General features: G+C 40.9%; 1 protein-coding gene across 4 annotated transcripts in view; it reads right to left on the bottom strand.

Moving 5' to 3' along the window:
• Window positions 1–23625, bottom strand: part of ANO6 (anoctamin 6) — a 202053-nt gene that overhangs the window by 51164 nt on the left and 127264 nt on the right. For all 4 annotated transcript variants that reach the window (XM_036251953.1, XM_036251954.1, XM_036251955.1 and 1 more), the window contains 4 exons: window positions 8777–8842; window positions 7582–7869; window positions 7249–7362; window positions 4653–4768 (listed from right to left, as the gene is read on the bottom strand). In XM_036251953.1, the coding sequence (XP_036107846.1) occupies window positions 4653–4768; window positions 7249–7362; window positions 7582–7869; window positions 8777–8842 (584 nt within the window). The remainder of the gene's footprint in view (window positions 1–4652; window positions 4769–7248; window positions 7363–7581; window positions 7870–8776; window positions 8843–23625) is intronic.

Below are 23625 nucleotides of genomic sequence, written 5' to 3'. Positions count from 1 at the left end.
CTCTCTCTGCCAAAACCATCTCAATTCTTAACACCAATTTTTAAAACTCAGCTCTGATTTTTATCAAAGTTGCAACTAGACATTCATTAAAGAGTTAGTTAAAGAGTTCTAGAAGACTGATTATAAAAAAGAGCAGTCCCCAGCAACTTCCCCCATTTCCTGTTTCCCAGAAGCAACCACTTTCAATTCTTACAGCTGATTCTTGGAATATTTACCTCTGTATCTCTAAATAATATACTTGCAGTGTTGCCTTTTGATTTTTCGGTTTCATGGATCACCTATTGACTTTCTACTTTGGAAGATGAGGATTAAGCTCTCTTTCAGCCCCTTGTCTCCCCTCCACATCCACACCTCCATTCCCTCCATCCTCTTGACAGTCACATTATAATTTTGGTTAGATCGATCTTCTTGCTTTAGATTATTATGACTTTGTAAAGACGATTCATGGCTGAAACAGGTCATCTGATATGCTTACTTTTTCTTTCCTGCTCAATATTTTGTTTCCTTGGAGTTAGGAACTGTCAAGGTGGTTTGCTGCCTAGTTATCTGTGTGTTTATCAACCTTCCTCAGACATTTGAACTGATTTCTTCCTTTTCTTCTACCCTGCAGTGTTTTTGTGAAGTCAGTGCTATTCAGAGTCTCACTCCTTCCCCATGAAGCCTGTTTTTCTTTGTCTCCAGGGTTCTGAGATGTCATGTTATAGGGGCTTCCCTGGGCTGGGTACTCAGTAGGCTCCTTCCACCTGGAGACTCACGGCGTTCAGTTCTTCAATCCACTCCTGATGCAGTTCTCCGATTTCCTTCCCACCTTTTCTCTGTTCTTGTTTCTAGCCCTCCTATTGTTTGTTCATTGTGCATCCTGGACTGATCTTCCAACTTCCCCCTTCCCCCTTTATTTCGCAGCCATTTATACTTTTGCTCTATGTTCTGCACTATTTCTTCAACTTTATATTCTAAGACTGCTATTGGGGTTTTTCTGTTCTTTCACTTTTTTTTTTATGTTTTATTAATTTTTTAGAGTGAGAGGAAGGGAGAGAGAGAGAGAAACATCAGTCAGCTGCCTCCTGCACACCCCCTACTGGGGATGGAGCCCACAACCCAGGCCTGTGCCCTGACCGGGAATTGAACCAGGACCTCTCAGTCCATGGACGATGCTCAATCCACTGAGCCACACTGGCTGGGCTTCTTTCACATTTTTATTTCTGACAGCTACATTTCATTCTCAAAATGACCCTTTTTTTTTGTAGAAATCTATCCTTGTCTTGTGGATATCATATCTTCTCTGATCACTCTTAGGGAGTTTGGGGAAAGATTCCTCCAGTTTGCTTTTTCTGTTTTGTTTGGTTTGCTTGCTGGGAAAGAATTCATTTTCCCTCTGATTATCCCTGGGAACCACAGGTGAAGATTTACCGGACTGCAGTGTCAAGGGATTACTGGTGGGGAGCAAAGAAGGGACATGCGATGTGGACCACAGACAGGCAATAGTTACATTTTCCTCAGCCAAATATTTCTAAAAGAGTGAAAAAATTGTTTTCTTTACCCCAAAAAACCCCCTGAACCACAAACAATAATTAAGAACCCCTTAAATTCATCACCCTGCTATGAGAGGCTATGGATTTAACATAAAAGGAAAATAATAAAAGGGAAACCTCATACTTATTTACGAATATCCTCTTTTAAAATTCTATCCTACAGGATAACCAGAGTTAAGGAGAGCAACTGCCTCTTCATGGTTGTAATCCAGCTAATAAATGAAGGAGGAAATTAGAGTATGACCAAATGAAATGAAATGAAATCCCTTATGAAACAATAAATCTAGGCAATAATCACTCATGGCTGCTATCATCACAAAAAGAGACAACTGGACACTATGCACCTTCTGAGAAAAGTATGAAATTCCACATATCAAGCATTCTTGCACAAAGTTGACCGTCAATTAGATCAAGCTTGAAGATAAGGATCAAATTATTAGCTAAAGCAAACACACAGGACAGAGGAGCAAGTCTAACACTATCACAGGGGAGAGGAAATCAGCAAAACAGATGGAAAAACCCCTCAACAACTGCAAGGAAAACAAGAAAGAAACGGGAAGTTACAGATTGGAAGACATTAAAGAGATTTATTAGTTGCAACATCTGGACCTTGTTTGGATCTGATTTGAACCAGAAAACTATTAAAAAATATTTTTTTGTGTGTGACAATCAGGGAAATGTAAACATTAATTAAAAAGTATTTTGGGCCCGGCTGGTGTGGCTCAGTGGTTGAGCGTTGACCCATGCACCAAGAGGTCCTCAGCAGTTCAACTCCTGGTCAGGACACATGCCCAGGTTGTGGGCCCAATCCCCAGTGGGGGGCATGCAGGAGGTGGCCAATCGATGTTCTCTCTCATCGTTGTTTCTATTTCTCTCTCCTTCTCCCTTCTCTCTCTTTAAAATAAATAAAGAAAAAAAAAGTATTTTGGTAGTATTCAAAAGGGATCTTCTCATTTTACTTATAAAATGATATGATATTTGGAATTTTCTTCAAAATAATCCAGTGGAGGGGGGCGGGAGGGTGGTAGAGATAAAGATGAACAAGATTGGCTCTGAGTGTATAGATTTTTGGAGCTGGGTGATGGGATAAATGCAGGTTTGCTGTATTCTTCTCTCTACTTTTTTTATGTTTGAAATGTCTCATAATAAAATAAATGTAAAATGAAACAGAACTATACAGTGTTTTAACACTCTTACTTTTGAGGCTAGGAAATGTTCCCCAATAGGTGGACACGTGCATGGAGCTTTGAGATATTGTAGAAAGAACAGGTGCTTGGCTCCAGACCGACTTGGGGACACCGTGACTCTCCTCTCTTGCTCACTTTTTGACATCCAATCTATAATCGAGCCCTGTCAACGCTGCTCCTAAAATATGTCAAATTTGTTCCCATGATCTCTCATCTGGTCCACTCCATTAGCCTCCTATCTAGTCTCCCTGCTTCCTGTAATTTCCTATCTTTGCAACATGTGAACAAGATGAAACGACTTGAATGCTTCAACTACCACAACAGCACTTAGTCTAAACCGCGTTCAGTGTCCCTGCTACCCTGCTACCCAGTGCACCTGTGTCTTTGATATTTCCTCAGACTTCAAAAATGTGTTTGTGCCTCAGGGCCACAGTACAAGCTGCCCCTATTCCTGGAATGACTTCTAAATCTTCCAAGTCCCAGTTCCTTTTCACTATATGAGTCTCAGCTCAAATGCTACTGACTTAAAGATAACTTTCTTGCTTCATTTATCCCTACACCACCCCCCATCTCATTACTGTTATTTTCTTCATTTCAATCAAAATTTTTTTTTATTTTTTAAAAATATAATTTTATTGATTTGAGAGACAGAGAAGGGTGGGAGACAGACAGAGAGAAACATCCATCAGTTGCCGCCTCCTGCATGTACCTAAACCAGGAATGGAGCCCACAACCTGGGCATGTGCCCTGACGGGGAATCAACTAGTGACCTTCTGGTGTACTGGAGACACTCAATCAACTGAGCCACACACAGGGGCTGTTTGCTTATTTTTGTTTGTTTGTTTTTGGTCTCTTTTCATAAGCCTTTCCCAAGTGTATAAGCTTCTGGAGATCAGATAACCTGGTGCTTTGATAAGACACATGTTGAGCCAGACCTAACATTCATGTGCTACAGTAAAACAGTATCTTAAAATAGACACAGAAAAGCAGTGAACATTTATCTCTTATCAAACAGTTTAAGCAAAAGCTAACATTTACTCCTATGCAATGAAGCTTTTGGTGGGTACTTATTCCTAGTTCCTGGGAGTAATCTCTAAACTCTTGGAATTTCCTGAGATAGGAGTGTCTTTGTTATTCATGGTGACCCCCTGAAGAGTCTGTGCTGATGACAGGAGTCAGGGAGGGGAGTGGCCATGCCAGAAAGACCAACCTTGTGATGAGAGGGCTGGAGCTTTGAGCCAAGTGATACTGGTCCAGCCTCTGGGGAGACAAAGGGGCTGGAGGCTGAGTCACCTGGGGAATGACTCAGTCAGGCATGCCTACATAATGAAGCCTTAATAAAGTCTCTGGGCAACAAGGCTCCAGCAGTCCAGGTGAGCGTGCCTGGTTCGCAGCTCCCTGAGTATTGTCACACTTGAATGCCATGAGGGCACCCCTGAGTCCACAACATTTTGCCTAAGTGATTTTCAACCCTTTTCACCTTGTGGCACACACAAACTAGTTACTAAAATTTTGCAGTACACCAAAAAATATATTTTTTGCTAATCTAACCAAAAAAAAAAAAAAAAGGTGTAATTGTGATTGATTTATAAAAAGAAAACAATAATAGTAATCACCTACCCCTTTTTGCTCCAAAGTAACTTTTAAAAAAATCAGGGGCCTATACTTGTATATAAGGATTCTGGTACCAAGAATTAACTAATCAGATGCAACCTTACTCCGTGAAGTGACCAATAAAATGCAACTCTATTATATACCTATAGATGTATGGTTCAAAACAGGGCATTCACACCAGATGGCTATTGTTGTGTTGGCATTGTCATTTTTGATATGACAATCTAAGGGAAAAGAGATCCGTGCCCCTGACAAATTAGTCAGGTACTGCATGTTTTAAACATTCGCACGGCACACCGGTTGAAAATTGCAGCCTTACCTGATAAGATCCAAGGGCTGCTTTTTGTATATGCTTCGAGGATGAGCCCACTCCATGTACAGAAGGTACCGTTCATTCGGGCAGCTGAAATCTTCTGACGGACAGCTGAAGTTGCACTGGGAAACCAAATGAAACAAGTGAGCATCGTAGTCACCACGTGTTCTAATACTTCACAGGCGTTTGTAAATTAGGGACCCTTATTTGTTAAAGGGAATGGAAATACCACATACTTTGGGGGGGGGGTATTTTATTTATTTATTTTTTATTAATTTGTTTTTGTTACAGATGTTTCTCTTTTTTCCCCCATTGACACCCTCCTCCCCATCTCCTCTGCCCCATCCCCAGCTTTGTTGTCTATGTCCATTGGTCATGCATACATGCATATAAGTTCTGTGGTTTATCTCTTTCCCCCCAACCCTGCCTCCTCTGAGGCTTGTCAGTCTGTACCCCACCTCTATGTCTCTGGGTCAATTTTGTTCATCAGTTCATCAGTTCATTTGTTTAGTTCATTATATTCCACAAATAACTGAGATCATACCACGTACTTTTTAGTGATTTTCAACCAGGGTTATTACTAACCCCTTAAAGGCCATTTGCAAATGTGGGTGGGGAGGAATGCCTGGTTGTTACAATCCTGGGGAACACGGCAGGTGCTTGATGGGAGCCTACAAGTGGGTCAGTCCTAAACAATGAAAAATTGGGCCACTTAAGTGCCAAAGCTGCCACAGTGGAGGGACACCTGATATCAAGCCCCCTCCTCGGACACCCAGGGGAAGCAGGGCCTTAGCTGGTTAGCAGCAGGGTCAGTTCTAAAACCCAGGCTCCTTTTCCCCCAATTCAACAGTTATTCAGTAACAACATGTATAATATAAGTGACAAGGACGCTTGATATCATGTTATACACTTAGCCTATTCAAGAAACAAAACTTCCTGCCTCTGCTTAAATTCAGTCCCTCTTCTTTCCACCTGACTGGTTTTCCTTCCTCCTGTAACTAGAACCAGATTATCACCCAGACAAGACTTCACATGGGTCCTGACCTCCACTCCATTCCCTTCCAAATAGCACATGAAATCATTCCTTAGCCTGGAAAAGGGGCTTTAAAAGAAAAATACTGGGCATGGCCAGATGCCAACTGAATAGTATAGAACCTTGGCATCCCAGATTATATTCATGAGAGGTCTCTGCAGTATCCCCCAAATCCGTGTCATGCTATACTTGCAAATTTTGCTGGGGCACAAATATAAAACACATGGCTGGGCTGCTGTGTTGCGTCTCTCAGCCAGGAAGCTCAGCATCTGCTTCTCAGCCCTCCTCTCTGTTCTCTCGTTTGCATGTGTCCTGGCTTTACTACCTTATATGGTACATTTCAGTACTGTCTTCATCCACCGATACAGGCACTCACAGCAGCAATGATCAATCTCAGTGTTTGCTTTCTTTGGTCTTAGAGATTCAGATAAATTGATGGTGAATGTAACACGCCTTTCATTTATTTCAATGGCAGAATTTATTTAAGGCGCTTAGATATAATATCCTTGCATTTACTAAATCGCTAAGGGTCTGAGCAGTTACATTTAAAAAGTTGCATTTCATGTGAGATGTGATCAGCTAGAGAAGTACCCTTGAATTTGAGGAGTTGCTGTCGTCTCAGAACGTAGTCCTTAAAAAATGCCAACTCAGTGCCATACTGCCATTACAAGAACCCTGAGGGGTGGCCTTTTAAAAGCCCGTGGTATTCCAGGGCACAATGTGAAATGGCTTTTCAGAGGAGAAAAGCACCTATATTCTAGAAAATGATAAATGAAAAGTTCTAACATGTATTTTTGCGTACACAGAACCACTACTTTTCTGGTTGATGATACCATCTGTCAGTAATTATGAAAAGAGCTAAAACATATATAGTACTCACTATATGCCAGGAACTGTTCTGGCATTTGACATGGATTAATTCATCCTCATAGCAACTCTGAGGTAGGTACTATTATTATTCCCATTTTAATGATGAAGAGACTGAGGAAAGGAAGGACTAAATGACTTGCACAAGGTCATCCATCTAGAAAATGGTGCAGCAGGCATTTCGGCCAGAGTCCATGCTCTTAACTGCTAATCTACACTGCTTAATGCATCAACTATGTGAGAGCTACTGTTTGTCTGTTGGTTCTTTCATTCATTGGTTCATTCATTCACTCACTCACTCATTTATTCATTTTTTAAAAACATGTTTTTATTTTAGAGAGAGATAGAAACATCGATATGAGAAACAATGATCTGCTGTCTCCTGCACGCCCCCTACTGGGGATTGAGCCCAAAACCCAGGCATGTGTCCTGACTGGGAATCAAACTGGGACCACTCTGGTCCATGGGACAATGCTCAATCCACTGAGCCACACTGTCTTGGCTTCACGCACTCATTTAAATGGAGGGCCTTCTCTCTATCTAGGATTTATCAGTGAACAATGCAGCCTAGTCCTGTCCCTGATAAGCTAGTAATCTTTCTATTAATTTTACTGAGAAAAACGTAAGGTCAAGATTAGCTCTTCCCTACTAACACTGGAGTGTACATTAGATATTTTATTTCATTTTTGCTATTTGACTTACATCATGAAGAGGGAAAGCTGCCTTGTAGATTCCAGAACTGACAAGTTTGTTAATTCCAAACTTTTTAACGTTTTCTCTCACTTGATACTTGATTCGAGAGAGGATGAAGTAAACCTGAAAAGATTACAAAACAGAGTGTGTGGTTTATACAGCATAACTAACCAATCCTTTTTACTACCATAACCAGAATCTGGAGGCATATTTCTTTTCTCTTCTGTGTCTAGCAGCTTCTAAAAACAAAACCGAGCCAACCAAACCAAACCAAACCACTAATTATTCAACAGCAGGTTGCAAATCACCCAAAGACAGCAAGTAAATTTGGTCTGGACTTACAATGCGGCTTCTGGTGGCTGGATTAAAGAAGGTATCTTTATCATGAATATAAAAATCATTCATCCGGTTCTTCTCAAATGGGGCAGTGAAAAACTCTTGCTCTGGCTTGATGATACTTTCATCCACTTGGAGGACTTTGCTAAACCAGGTGAAGTTACCGAAGGCTGAAGACCGGGTCTTCAGATCATTGGGTTTCAGAGGTAATTTGATATGCATTAACTCTGCATATGTACACAACACCTCCCATGGGGCATGCACCTTCACAAATACAAGCCTGTCATCCAAAACCTATATTGGAAGAATAAAAACACAATTTAGGAAACCAAACATACAGATTTTTCTTATGTGGTTGGTAGTTAAACACACGCATATGTGAACATACACACAGATGCTAGTGTAAGTAAAGATACAATAAAAAAGACATTTGCAAACTACTGTTCACTTTTTGCCTAAAAGATAACTTCTTAGTTTGAATTACTAAGTAATTAAAAATCTTATCATAATTCCTAATATTTTAAAAGAAGAAAAGCAAACTTGTTCATTTGCCTACCACTCATCCAAATTAGTGAATAAAAATTAAAACACTGGAATATTACAATGTTATTGTAATAACAACTTTTTCATTTCTTAAACCCAGGACTGTTTAATTTATTATATTTGTTCAATATTATGTTATGTGGTCATTATAAAGGATGTCAGAGGATGTTTATTGATATAGAAATGCATTTACTATATATTAAAGGGAAAAAAGTAAATTAAATCCCTGTGATATTATAATGTCTCCTTTTGGAAGACAAAAATGGATATATTTGAGCAAAAAAATTTTAGAAGGACTACAAGGTTATTTATGGATAATTAAGATAAAGGTGATTTGTATTTTCACTATTCCTACACTTTCTTTTTTTTGTAAATTATTACTTGTATAATAAAAAAATCTTAAAAAAATTTTTTTTAAATAAGAAAATAATCACTTATACCTGTATTTATTGTTCCATTCTTTGGCAACTACCAAAGATCTGCTGGCTTCGATCAGAAGCACGTACATTCTATAACGCAGATTATGACCAACTCCCGCCCAGCCTGTAACTAAGGCCTGGCTGGGACTGTATGTTTCAGACGCCCTTCCAGCATTCCAAGTGACAAGCGAGTTCCCCAGAGCCACGCGGCCAAGGGTTGGGAAGGGACTGCCACTTACCGATCTTGTTGCTTCTAGCTGCAGGCCGTCATGGATGAGGTTAGATTCATATGCTTGTCTTTTTTTCTGTTGAACGAAATCGGAACATATTAGGCCTTTAGTTTTACCAAGGCTAGAAAAAGATTGTGTGTGTGTGTATGTTTAAAGAAAATATAAACATCAAATCAGTTTGAACCTGATGAAGAGAGACATGCGCTCAAAATGACACAGGAGCAACTGGAGGTCTCTGGCTGTTGGTGGCCCGTGGGCGTTGGCTTCCTCAGAGGGGTGCCGTGGAGCACACTTGGGAAAGCCCTTGGGTGTCCCACAGATTTTCAGTCATTTGAGGTACATAAGAATCTCTAATTTGGGCACAATTCCAAGGATTTCTTTTTTTTTGGCTTATAAGAGATTTTACACACAAATGGATTTTTTTTTTTTTAAAAGTACCTTTCACTGATGTTGTTTACCAGTTATAGCCCAGATCTGACATTCTAAATTTTTAAAATGTTATTTCCATATCAGGCATTCGAATGGTTCAGTTTTGGACAAGGCATTTCACCTCTGCACGCCTTGACCAAATTCAATAAAACAACACAGAACATTTTGGCACAAGAAAGGAATTTTTCTCTTTGCAAGACTGAGATGTTTTTAAAGCTATAAAAAACGTCTAACTCTACAAAACCAGGGAACTAATGAACTGATAATATATTTGTCCATGTTATGAGGCCATCTGAAAAGATACAGAATCTAGTGCTATATTTATTGACATTAAATTCTATACTTGGCTAGGGTTTTATCAAACTGTGTCCTGAGTTGTAAGGGAAGCAGGTAGAGATAGGAACTTGTTTGCCTTTTTAATGAACATAACAGTCTGAGGAATACAGTAGACCCAGACACATGGAAGTAGGGCACAGACTGACATCCCTCAGAAAAGGGGATGGGGGGTGGGGGGGTGGGAAGAGATAAACCACAGAACTTATATGCATGTATGCATGACCAATGGACATGGACAACTAAACCGGGGACAGGGTGGAGGGGGGGTGGGGTGGGGGTGCCAATGGGGTAAAAAGGTAAAATATCTGTAACAAAAAAATAAATAAAAATTCATAAAATAAAAAAAATAAAAAAAAAAAAGAATGCTTTTGATGATGAGGAAATTATACAGTGTTATGAACAGAAGAAAATGAGTTCACATGGATTAAACACACAAGCTGTGAAAAACTGTGAAATTCACCTCTCTGACTCTTGGCAGGAACAAACTCTCTTGCCTCATTTTTCTCATCTGTAGAATGGAGAAAACCTCACCAGTTTCCTGCTGGGTTCTTGCGAGGGTTATATGATTTAAACCACACAAAGCACATAAACTAGAATTTCTATCTCTAGTAATCACAGGAGGTAAACTGGACCAATTTCCCCACTGGAGAAAACGGAAAAATCTAGATTAAAAGAATTTTTTTAAACGTCAGCTGTTAAGCCCTGGCCAGTTTTGCTCAGTGGTTAGAGCATCAGCCTGCAGACCAGAGAGTCCCGGGTTCAGTTGCGGCTAAGGGCACGGACCTTGGTTGCAGTTTGCCCTCGGCCCCGGTTGGGGTCGTGTGGGTGGCAACCAGTCGATGTGTTTCTCTTACATCGATGTTTTTCTCTCTCTCTTCCTCCCTCTCCCCTTCCAATCTATCAGAAGATGAATACAAAAATATCCTTGGGTGATGATGAAAAACTACAATAATAAAGTCTAAAAAAAAAAAAAAACGTCAGCGATTAAGATAAGAGAGGAATCAGTGAGCCAGGCCGAGGTACACGGCTTTGCCCAGGGAGCCCCCTTGGTTTGCCGAGGCTGTGGTGACCCGTGGGCGTCGGTGCCCGGAGGGTGGCTGAGCTGCTGAGCTCCCGACAGCGCCTAGCACAGGCAAAGCACCTCACGAATGTGAAGCAGATGCTGTGGACAAAAGACCGATCGTCAACAGGTGAAAAGAACACACCTGGAGTTTGGCTAAATATGAATCCAAGTGGAATCCCTAACATTTTACGGAATTATCCGAAACAGAACTCTGCTTTATTTTTATGTATTTAGTAAATCGTTATATAGTACATACAACATGCCAGACACTGTACTAGAGCTTTGCAGATATAACAGATGTAATCGCTTGTTACAATCTGAGCGGACATAGTCACTTAGAGAAAAACCAGCAAGTACTACAGCGCCTTTAAAAATAAACAAGCAAGCAGCCTAGGAATGCCCAGTCTGAGGAGACCGGAGCTGGAGGTGCAGTCCTCCCCCGAGCTCCCGGCACACGACTGTCCCCTCTGCCTGCCTCTCACCCCTGCCACCTCTGCAATTCTCCAGGCCACATTTCTCAGCCCTTTCTACCCCCGACCTGCCGTATCCCCGACCTCACCTTGGGAGGCTGAGCCAGACTCACCCTGCTTCGTGCCGAGGCAGTATGTCTTCACTCTAGATCCTAATTCTCAGCTTGGTTCCTGCATGGGAGCCCACTCCTCCCTCCCGACGGCTTTTCGTTGCTACTGGGTAAATGCATTTTTGATCTGTAAGCAATGTTTAACCTGGCTGGCGCGGAGTATATGCCCAATACATGTTTGTGGAAAGAATATACTTAACAACACTTATGAATTCATTCTACAAACTTTTTCTGAGAGCATCCTACAGAGAATTTAAGATTCAAAGAAAAATTTAAAGTAGTCTGCTATAGAAGAACTACAGAGACACTCAGCATCCCTTGACCTAAGGGTCTCCTGATGCAGAAGGAATAAAACATTTATTCACGTGTTTCGTGGCACTGTAATGGACATTTATTCACGTGTTTCGTGGCACTGTAATGGATGGCTGTCATTCTTTATGGCCACCCAGCACTTCAACTCCTGCCAGAGCCCACAGCCACGACAGCAGGTAACAACTCAGACACTCCCAGTCCTGGTCTCCCCTGAGGTTCAGTGACTGGCACACAGGCTAGACCTTGTTGATCAGGCCGCCCGCTCCGGGCTCTGCATCAGAAGCTAGCAATGCAAAGAAGTCGGGCCAAGCAGAAACCATTCTGGGGTGACTGGGAGAGCAAATGCCAGTTCCCGAGATGGCCCAGGTTTTAGCAGGAGCTTTAGGGGACCACTGCCGGTCAGAGGTGCCAGGGTAGGGACCACTCTTGCCCATCCTGGCACTGCAGTGGGATCTGGGGCACTGCTCTGGCTGCCTAGTCTCCAGGCATGTTTGCCCAACCCCTCCGAAGACCCTTCGAGCTCTCTAACGTGCACTGACAAACTCCCTGCGTGCTGACATTGGAGCTCATTTCTGTCACTTGCCAGTGAGAATCCCGACAGAGAAGTCACGGACTAGGGAAAAGTTGTTGGCCTAAAGCTTAAATCACTGTACAGTGCAGGTGGCAGGTGTCCTTCCGAGATGACTCACCCTGAGCCTGCGCAGGGGGCCACCCAGACTGTCTCACTAGCGGGTCCTAGCAGGATCTATGACTGTGTCTTCTGCATCCTGTACGTCAGTCAGAAATAATTTCAATTAGGACGTAAAGCTCAGACCCAAGGATTTGAGCTCTTGTAGACAATGTCCTAGTTAGAAGAGTAGAAAAATCAGTCAGAGGGGCTTCTCCAGTGGTTTAATGGGTATGTTAACAATTAAGTACTGGTAAAAAGAAATCATATAACATGTTAATTGGCCTTATTAGAAATTCACGGATCCTATCAGTTAGGCACTCCATGATGCTCTCCTACCTGGCCTCTACTCATCCCCCAGGGAGCTGTTCAAACTTTCAAGACGCTCCTCAGACTCCACACCTAACTCCCAGGCCAGCAGACTCCAAGTGACCTTGCCTCCTTTGTCACAGAGAAACTGGCAGCCACACACTGGGAATCTCCTGCAGGTGTCTTTACACCTGTCGACAGCTGGATGTCATCTCTCTTTCTAGTGTCAGAAGATTGCATCCTTTTCCTATCTCTTCTTGAGCTTGGTGCAGCAATCCCTTCCCTTCATCCTTTGTTCTTCATTGCTCTTACTCAGCCAACACACGCCCTCAAATGTCTCTCATCTTTAAGAATATTCAATCCTTCCACAGCCCTGCCCGCTCTTCAGTTACCATCCCTGCCCCTGGAGATGCTTGTCTTTTAATCTTGATATCCTCAGCACTTAGGCCTATAACAGAAGAAACACGCAATAAATGTCTAATGAATGAATGAATAAATTGAGTGGATGGTGGATCGATGGCTGCCTGGTAAGAGAAAATGAACTGAGGAATACAAATCACTGCAGTGTAACTGGGCTCACCTGTCCTGAGCCCTGCAAAATGTTCCACGAACTTTTACTTACAGTATTACAAAATATGATGAAGAAGGAGAGATGCTGTTTAATTCTGGAGTGTACTAGCTCTGGATAGCTCAGGGCAGAGTGAAGTGACTTCCAGAGACCTTGGACTCTGAATTACTACCTGACAAAAGGGGGATGGTTTGGAGAGCTGGGAAGGAACCAGCCCCACAAGACGGCAGCTCTCTCATCAAACATACAAACACAAACTACTCCTGCCTTGGTTGTACCAACTGTATCAACCAAGACCACAACGTGCCGCATGGTGAAGAAGGACACAGTTCCTCCTTTGTTGATTTCTGAGGCTGTAGCTTCTCATGCCCTTCACGGGACCCTCCCCTCTCAGGCTTCAGTAGCCCACATTGTCCCTCTAGCTCTTGCAGTTTGGGTCTGCTTTTCACTCCTGGGCATAATGGTTAGAGTAGGAGTCAAAACTGAAATCCTGGTTCTGCAATGTGCTAGCTCTGTGATGGGCAAATAATTGAAACTCTACAAGCATCAGTGGCTTCATCTAAAAAATGAGATAAGAAATAGCTTCATTTTGGAGTTATTTAAGGACTAAATGTGATCATGGGTATAAAGTACATGCTACATGGCCCTTCGAACATGCTCAACTTCCCTTATTTCTTTTAAAAATATCCTCTCTACCCTGTAAGTTTTATACTCTCATCTGTACTTTTTCATGCTAAACATCTGAGCAAAAATAGGTAATTCCCACTTGGCCTCCACACTATGCACCCAATGACACCTTAATCCCTGCAGTGGGATATGAATGATACCATTTCGCTAGAACTCCAGAAAATGGATCTTAATGCTGGGTCACTCAGCCCTCTCTCTTCCAGATTCTTCTCTACCACTTGGTCATCCTGGATCTTAGACTGTCTTATTCCCCATCTGATAGCTATACAGCCTTTACATCCTCCAAAGAATATAAACACATCTTTGTATCTCCTCTCTTTTGGCCCATTTCTGTAAGTATTAAGGAAGTCATTGATACGAGTGTATAGCACATGCGAATATCACAGATGCAGAAAAATTAGATATACTTCTCTTTTACCTCATTTTAATGGCATAATATTCTCTTAGACAGATGGACTTTTTTATTTACCAACCTCAAAGTGTTGGTTATTTAGATTGTTTCTAATTTTCCACTTCTATAAAAATTCTTATAGAATAATCTCTGTGCCTCCATCGTTACTTTCTCAGGACAAAGTCCTACAAGCAGGATTATTAATCAAAGAGTATATGCAATTTTAAGTTTTTAGTATGTACTGTTATACTGCCCTCCAAAAAGGTTGTACTAATTTATTCCATTTAGTTCTTATCTAGTTCTTTACAAAGAACTCCTGAGATATTTACCTGATTTCCTTCAAGATAATTGCTAGACCTTGAAGTTGCTTTATAATGCCCTCGATTTTACCACTAACTATGAGTATTTAAACAGCTGAATCAAGGGTAGGACATTTTTATATAAACATGTTAATATATCAGCATGTCGGTGTTACTTAGTGAGACAGTTCTGTTGATGGTGATGTGGGCTCTTGTTCTTGACTTCACGCAGGAAAGATTGCACGAGTCCAGGTGATTTGAAAGCATGTTTAATAAAGCTGGGGGCAGTAAAACAAAGGAAGGGCTTAAGATAGAAGAGGCATGATCACAGCAACAGGAGGGAGCCTAGGAGTGGCTGCCTTGGCCCTTTGGAAAGTCAGAGAGGCAGAAGAAGTGAGCCAGCTGTGCTGCGTGAACTCAGGAAGAAGTGAATGAGGCTGAAGTAGTGCCCTTGGAGAAAGGAAGCAGATATGCTCCGTAGGAAGGGTGGGGGGAGCCAGCGTGCTCTAGAGAGAGCGAGCCCCTCAGGAAAGAGGGGCGGGAGCATGGCTGTGCTCTAGAGAGGGAGCTCCTGCCTTGGGATAGCAGGGGGAGGTGCAGGCAAGCCCCAGAAAGACAGAGGCACTGATGCTTCCCCTCACCTTCTTTCCTAAGGCACGTGTCTTCGCTCTCTTTCTCCAAGGGCACTTCTTGTGTCTCAGTAACTTCTTTCCCAACCCCAGGCAGCCCAGCTGGCTACTTCTTCTGCCTCTGCCCTCTGCCCTCTGCCCTCTGCCCCTGCCTCTCCAAAGGGCAAGGCAGCCACGCCCAGGCTCACTTCTGTTGCTGGGATCTTGCCTCTTCTATGTAAGCCTTTCTTTTGTGTCACTGTTCCCAGCTTTAATAAATATACTTTCAAAATCACCTGGACTTGTGTTGAGAAATCTTTCCTGCATGAAGTCAAGAACCGAGAGCCCACATTGTTGCCAAGAGTTCCTGTTATTTTCCCTTAACAAGGCAATTCATAAAGAACTAGTGGAATATTTAAAAAATTGATGAAGCCAGTTTCCTTGGTTTGTCAGGTCGCTAAAGTAAATTAGCATACGCGCTATATTTGTCAAACAGGCGCGTTTCAGGAAGAGAGTGCTTAGGGCTGTTTAATATGAAATCATCATCTTTACTTCCCTGTAGAATTTACACTTGGGTGGGTAACAGTGCTCTTGGCATTAAAAAAAATTAGGTTAGAGCTGTCTTCTATCTTAAAAATGAAAGAAAATTAATATAGTATACTGCCTGACACAGCCATTGCTCAATAAATATTTGTTGAGTAAATGAATATCTGAGGGCACACAATCTTTCACTAGAAATTATCTATGTGCCTTGTTGGAAAACCTTACCTATAAGAACCTAAACTATGTTCTACAGTCTGTGATTGTATTTTGCAGCACAAAATGATTCCACTAGACTCACTAGCTCTGAAAAAAAAAAAAAAGCCCTGTTGAACATTATAATTGTGCTGTAAATGACTCTTTCTCTAGGGAAGCAAATCTATCGGCATTGCAACCTGGATCTATCTTTCCTTTTCCTCCCTCTCTCCCTCCCTCCCCGATAGCCAAAGTGACTATCACCTTTGAGGAGCTACATACACCACAGAAAGATGCATGTGATTCTGTTACTGCTGGAGGAGGAAGTACTGGGGGCTCAGTGAAAAGGACGCAGGCACCTAGCTCACTCCAGAAACTGATGTCTTTTATTCATACCTCTTTTGAGAGATTAGTAAAGCTGTCAGAGAAATAAAGAATAAAGCAATCAAAATCACAAAGGACAGACTGGCTTAATTAAGGAAGCTTTCTGTCCCCAAGCACCTCAGATTACACATCTCATTTGGCTTAACAAAGTCATTGTTGGGAAGGACTTGCTTGTGAATTATGTCGTAATAATGGTGATTGTAAACACCAACCTACCGTTTTCTTCATGTCATCCAGCTCTTTCAGCATAAAAAGCAGGGGTTATAGTGTCTAAGAAGTAAAATTTACTGAATACATTGTGATGATGATAATAAAGAACAAATCAGTTGGATTAATGAAAGATATGCATAGATTAATTTCAAATATTCTCACAGCTTTTCCAGGCAAAGGACTGATGGTGCTGTCATTGTATCTTTCAATTTGCCAATCTCTGCTAAGCCTACAAAGATGGGTGAGAAAAATTCAAAGGCACTTAATTTGTGCAAAAAAATTACTGTCTAATTACTCTAAGTGCTATTTATTAGTTACATATCATGTGCTCAAGAAGGTTTGGTAAGCAAAATAAATTATTTAAGTAGGACTTAATTTAAATTCACGTGTTGGTGGCAAATGGTTTGAAGGGAGTGGACTGATCTGCTGGGGGAATCTGCCCAAGTGGGCAACGTGAGTTCCCTCTAGGACAGAACACAGACGAGCCTAGGATGAAAGTGAGTACCTAGGTTACGTTCCCTTCCAACTTTTCTCTTTAAATGAACACTTTTTGTGTAATTACAAAAATAAATACATAAATGGTAACTTAGAAATTGTCTAAGAATGAGAAAAAAAAAATCACCTCCTATCCCTGCTGAGATTACTATAAACATTTTAGGGCCACATTTTCTGAGGTTACCTTCTTATACACACAGCGGGGAGCACTGTTTAAACAGACGATTCTCGGGCCCTCTTCCAGGAATTCTGACTCAGTGGGGTACAGGATGGGGCCTGAAATAATCTAGTTTTAGTAAGCAAAGTAACAAAAAAAAAAAAAAAAGAGAAAAGAAAAGAAAGAAATACTGCCTTTCAGGACACACCTTTTCTGTGCATCCACGCAGCTATTTGTGGATTATTTATCCCCCTTGAGCCTGCTCTTTATAAGAATTCAGTCTAGTTGATTTTTCCCAACCCTTTACTTTTACAGATGACCCTTTAAAAGGAGAGAAACAGATGACTTTGGGGACCAGGGCAAATGGCAGCTTCTTCATTCAAACCTAAGGTCAAACCACAGAAGGACCACTCAGGAAATGGATTTTCTCTTCTCCACATTTCAGGATTTCACTGTCCTCTTTGTTTGTCTGTTTGTAAGGACTGGATCCAAGAACACTTCCCATTTTGGAAATAAAAAGCAAGATTTGGATTCACTGCTCTTGTGCTGAGTACTCAAAAATAAAACCAAATGTGCTTATTACCAGCAACACATTTTGTAGCTGTAATTTGACACTGATGATTCTAATTTAATTTATTCATTTGAACCTACAATCTTAGTATAAAAGCAAGTAGGGTGTGAAGGAAGAAGATAAAAATATAAAGAAGAGGTCTCTGCCTTAGTCTAAAATCTTAAGGAGTTGAAACCAGACCTGATTTTTCTTCCTAAAACAAAAGAGAACACCTACCCAAATTATTTGCGAAGGTGAAACCACCCAACACTCTTTGCCATCATCTCTTCTTAACCCATCCCATTATGAGCATCAAGTTTCCAATTCATGGACTATCTGTGGCAAACATGTCATTTCCAGGAAATGTTCTGATTCTTCATAATTCTCCTCTGCCATCCCTTTATTTCTTCAATTTGGAGAAGGTATGTTAATGTGAAGTCTATTCAATCAGGCCTTACTCTTTATAAGGAACCATGGAATAAATTTCTTTCTGGAGGATCCTCACACCAGACATATTCCTTTTGAACAACCAGTTTGGTTTTTATTGGGTTGAAACTTTAGACCATGCTATTGATTTTCTTTAGCTACAAGGAATCTCAGAGGCAGATTTGCAGGTGAACTCTTAACTTCTGAACAGGACCTTATGGTTAATCATAAATCATTTGTTTATTACTCTGATACATGGCTTTATGTTATTTTCTGGCTTTTATATTTCTGTTACCCTGATTTACACACTTAATTATTTTTATTCTTGATATATTTCTGTAACTGACCTCAAATACATTTAAAAGGGTTATTAGTAAATAAACTATGTTAACATAGTATTAGCATAAGTAGGGAGCTAATGACTATAAAAAATATACATTGCATGTTGAGGCCAATAATGAATGATTTTTGAGTTATCATCTTAATAGCCACAAGTAACCATACACTTAATGCACATATGACTTAATGAGAAATTAATCCATATGATCACTTCAATAGATATCAAAAAAAATTAAAAAGCATTTGATGAAATTGAACACCAAATTATAAAAACTCTTAGCAATCTAGAACTAAAAGGGAACTCTTAACTTTTAAAAAGAAAACTACCAAAAACTTATAGCAAGTGTGATATTTAATGGTGAAATTGTAGGAACATTCCCACTGAAATCAGGAGCAATACAATGGTGATTACTGTGTGCAAACTCGTTCTATGTCTTAGCCTTTGCACTTGGACAAGAAAAAGAAAGTATAAAGATGGCAATAGTAAAGCAAAGCTGTCACTTGTAGACAATATGGTTTTCTGAGAAAACTTAAAACAAGTATTAGAAACTACTAGAACTAAAAAGAGTTTAGTAAGGTCCCTAGGTAGAACTTAATAGATTTTTTTACACACAAAAGTAAATCACAAATTGCAATTTAAAATCCTTCTGACAAGAGCAACAAAAACTGAAAGTAATTATAGTTAACAAAAATGTATAAGATCTTCATGGACATTGTTATACAACTATTTAAAGAATGTGAGACCTCAATAAATGGAGTGACACAGTTTTCACTGCACTAGAACTTTTTTTTTCTTTTTTTTTTTTTATCCTCACCGGAGGACATTTTTCCATTTTTTGTTCAGGTAGAGTGGGAGGGAGAGAGAGGAACAGAGAGAGAGAGAGAAACTTCGATGTGAAGGGACACATCGAGTGGCTGCCACCCGCACAACCGACCAGGGCCGGGGACAAACTGCAACCGAGGTACGCGCCCTTAGCGGGAACCGAACCCGGGTCTCTCAGGACCGCAGGCCGACGCTCTAACCGCTGAGCCAAACCGGCCAAGGCTGCACTAGGACTTTTTGATGAACTTGTAAACATCCAAAGAGATCTCATACAACTTCTAGGCAAAGCGTTCCAGCTTCATAAAAACTCATCTAAAACAATGTACAGCAGTTTTAAAAGTTCACAGGATCTATAACCAATTTATCAGGTGTCCCATATTATTCGAAAGTTTGGATATAATTTAATCTGATTACTTGTTTTTTAAAAATCTCTTTTTCCCTTGGTTTTTATTGGACAGATCCTTCTGCCATACACTAAAGAATTTTTAAGGTCAGATATGAAATACAAATTTTTACTTCCATATATAAACTTTTCATCAACCTTTAAGAAATAAATTTTCTATCAACTTTTAGGAGTGAATTCTGCTGATAAAAAAAGATAAATACATAAAACATATAATCAAGATTGCTTACACTGTCTTTGTGCTATCTAGACCTCTCCACCCTCTTTATCATCATTTGAATTATACTCATACATGGTCATAAATGCTGTTTGAAGGGAGGCCAAGTGTCAGACAAAATGAAATTCAAAATAGATCAATTTGGCCATTTGTTAGCAGTTCTAGACAAATGAAATGAAAGAAAGAAACATTATAACAAAAATTAGCAGGAAGAGTAGAAAAGTATATGGAAATTTGTTTTAGCTAAAATACTTTTGCTCTTTGCCCTGGCCAGTTTGGCTCAGTGGTTAGAGCGTCGGCCTGTGGTCCAGAGAGACCCGGGTTCGGTTCCCGCTAAGGGCATGTTTTGTGGTTGCAGTTTGTCCCCTGCCCTGGTTGGATTGTGTGGGTGGCAGCCACTCGATGTGTCCCTTTCATGTCGATGTTTCTCTCTCTCTCTCTCTTACTCTCTCTCCCTCCTACTCTATCTGAACAAAAAATGGAAAAATGTCCTTGGATAAAAATATATATATATATTTGCTCTTCACAGTATAGATTAGACATATTTAGTCATTTCTTGTGCCAGGTACTGCTGGCTTCCTAATGAACAGTCCCTCTGCCCCCTCTTCATTAAGAAGAGTCTAGTGGTTTTTCAGATATTAGGTGATTCAAGAGATGAAAGACTAGTCTTGATTAGTCTGTGCTAATGACGGTAATTCCATCTATCTTGCCAGTAGCTGATTTAGAAATAATTTGTGATAGACAAGCAACTGTAAAAGGATGTCTGCTCAGGGACCTTTTAGGGGAGCTTTCTTCCCCTTTAAAAAAAGGCCACGAGAAAGAGCATTCCTCATTTTTGCCTCTGGATGCCTGGACCTGCAGCAGCTGCCTTGTAACAAAGTGAAGCCAGTTTAAGAACAGCCGACACTTGGAGGATGGAAAGACAGAAGGATGGAATGAACTTCGATTCTTGATGACCTCGTTAAGCCAATTTAGAAATTATCTAAACCAGAAATGGTCCTATCTGCAGGATACTTATTAAATGAGAAAATTATTATTTTCTGTTAGGAGTGAAGTCATTTTGAGTTTGATTTTCTGTTACTCGCAGTAAAAAAGAAAATTCAAGCTGATTCTGTGCTAAGAACAGGACTGGCTAAATGAGCATTCGTTACCGAAAATACTTATAATCATTCCCTTGCAAAATCTAAATGTAAATGGTTTATGGTTTTAAAAGGAAGGTGTGAAGAATCTCAAGTAGCTTCACTAATATAAGGGGATGAAGTTACGTGCTATTTGGAGATCTGGATAGAAAAATAATTTCTCTTTTGCGCATGGAAAGTGCAGCCTTTTACTCCTCTGTGTTTTTTATATTTGTGGCCTTATTATGTCTATCTTTCTCCATTGTCTCTAAAAAGGTATTTAACAGTCCTCTTTAGCTCAGCCCCTGGCAAAGTCAACCTTGGTGTTGCTTCAGGAAATCAATATGATTTAGACGTGTTTTTTCCTCTCAAAGAAAACAGGATTTTGAAAATGCCTTTCCTTGGTGTGGTCCTAAATCTCGAATAAGGCCTGACAGGGAGTGTGACAGAACTCACAAATGTTTTTCAAATTAATGAAAAAAATGTGATTCCAAAGCTGAGCTTTGCATTCTGGTGGAGTCTAAATTAAGTAATGTGTACAAACAGAAACTCAAACACTTCAAAGCACGGTTTATAAAAACCGACAGCACGATATATCAATCTCAGAGTTCAGGGATTGCCAAAACTAATGATCATTTTCTTCCTCCTGATTTATGACAGCTACGCCGGGACCTAGGTCTCTGTGTAAAGCAAACGCAGAACTTATTAATAATGTAAGCAGCTCTGGGGCTCCTTCTCCATGGCAGCAATGCTCTTGTCTAAAACCAGAACTGTTTCCTTTCTACTTTAATGGATTCAATTTGTTTAACTCGCCTTCTGCAGTCCTCAGTCCAGCCCCCCCGGCATACGGACGCTCCGTGCACATGTGATGGTGGTGACCAGGACTGCACAGAAGATGCCCCAGTGTCCACAGGAACATGATCAAGCACTCTAAGCTATCTAACTCTAATGATAAAATTATACAATAACAGAAGGAGAGCCATGCCTTTTCATACTAGTGCACTGTTTTAAGAAAACCCCACATATGAAAAAGGTAAAGCGATGGAGGAGTACAGATGGGTGGTTACAAAACAGTCCTGGATGTAAAGCACAGCATCGGACATACAGTCAATACTACTGTCATAGCTATGCATGGTGCCAGGTGGTGCTGGAAATACTCGGGGACCACTCTGTAAAGTATATATTGTCTAGCCACTGTGCCGCACACCTGAAACTAATAGAAAATAATACTGAATGTCAACTGTAGTTGGAAAAAAAAGTGTACATAATAAAAGAACACCCCAAATAAAAGGGAACGATAGAAATTAATATTCATTATCTAATATGCGCTGAAAATTTACATAACATCTCTGTATACTATTTGATTTCATTTTAGCCATAACCCTATGGACTAGGTTTTGGGATTCCCACTTCCCTGAATCTAAGATGCCAGTAGTTGTATGGTGAGCCAACATTCTATATACCAGTAAGAAAAAATCCAGCCAATGAAAGTATGACACACCATTTGTAAGCTGTACCTTGATACTAAAGATGTCGAAATGTAAAAACAGGCATCTCAAAAGTAATATAATAGGACATTGATCAGAAAATTCACCGATGTCACAAAGCCAGTTAGTAGCTGTGGCAAAACACGAAAGCTTCCCACCAAGATTCCAGCTCCTCTCCCAGAACGGGTGTTCCTCCTGGGAAATGGCTGTCTGACCAGAGGCTACCCTGTCTGCCTTCCTGAATTCTGATCAACACACTGAACACAGCTGATGTAGTCGCTTCTGGGCCAAAGAGGTAAGAAGCCTGAGTGCTGCCTCCCTCTCTCATCCTCTCGGCCGTCATGCTGACGCCCACACTGATGTGAGAAACCACCTGCTGAGTGCGGCAAAGCCTCTGTGTCAGCGGGGAACAAAGCCCTGACTGTACCCCAAACCGCTGCACCGAACAGGGCTGCCACGTTTGACTTGACACGAGCAGTAAACAAACTTGTGTTTTGTAAGCCCCTGTCATTCGGGGCTAGTCTGGGACATCATCTAAAATGACTCCAATAACACAGTGGCAGAATTGGATCCGAATGCCGGGTTTCAAAGTCAGGCTCATCCGGTGACACGAAGCAAATAAAGCCTCCAAAACAAACACACAGAACCAACAGAAAACAGGGACGACTGCGTCATCTTAAGCAGGTTTCATCAGCTGGTTTGAAGGAATGGGCAGACATAAATAGATTTAAGAATAATATATTTCAGAGAGAAAGTCCAGACAGGGACAATTAAAGTAATATGTGTGATAGCCCAGATGAGAGAGAAAACAAATGAAAAATGAGGGAGTGATTTTCAAAGTGGGTAAAGGAGAGACTAACATGTATACTCTCTTTTCTGTCTTGTTTTGGGCTAACACGGTTTGGGTTCAGGTAAAGACGGTCCAGGTAGGTGTTATCACCCTAGGCTCCTCAGTGGCCAAATATCTTGACATAAAGAGGCCGGTTACCTGGCAGACCTTGAAGCAAAGGAACGGGAGGAAGGAGCAGCGTGGCTGGCAATGGATGACAGGGAAGGATGTGAGGTGACCGAAAATGGGGAAGGTCAAGAACAGAAGGTCCAGATTCAAGACAAGAGTTTGCTCCTTGGCTCCACTATTTCTTATACTGAGGTCCGTGATTTGGGGCAATTTAACCTAAGGGTCAACTCTTTCATCTATGATGGTATGATAATACAATGCCCTTCATAGGTTGTTATAGGAATTAAATGAGAAAATACACGTAAAA

Source organism: Molossus molossus, unplaced genomic scaffold (assembly GCF_014108415.1).
Source record: "Molossus molossus isolate mMolMol1 unplaced genomic scaffold, mMolMol1.p scaffold_m16_p_10, whole genome shotgun sequence".
In the NCBI taxonomy this organism is placed as follows: Eukaryota; Metazoa; Chordata; class Mammalia; order Chiroptera; family Molossidae; genus Molossus; species Molossus molossus.
The sequence above is the reverse complement of the archived record's forward strand: the minus strand, read 5'-3'. Positions and strand labels throughout refer to the sequence as shown.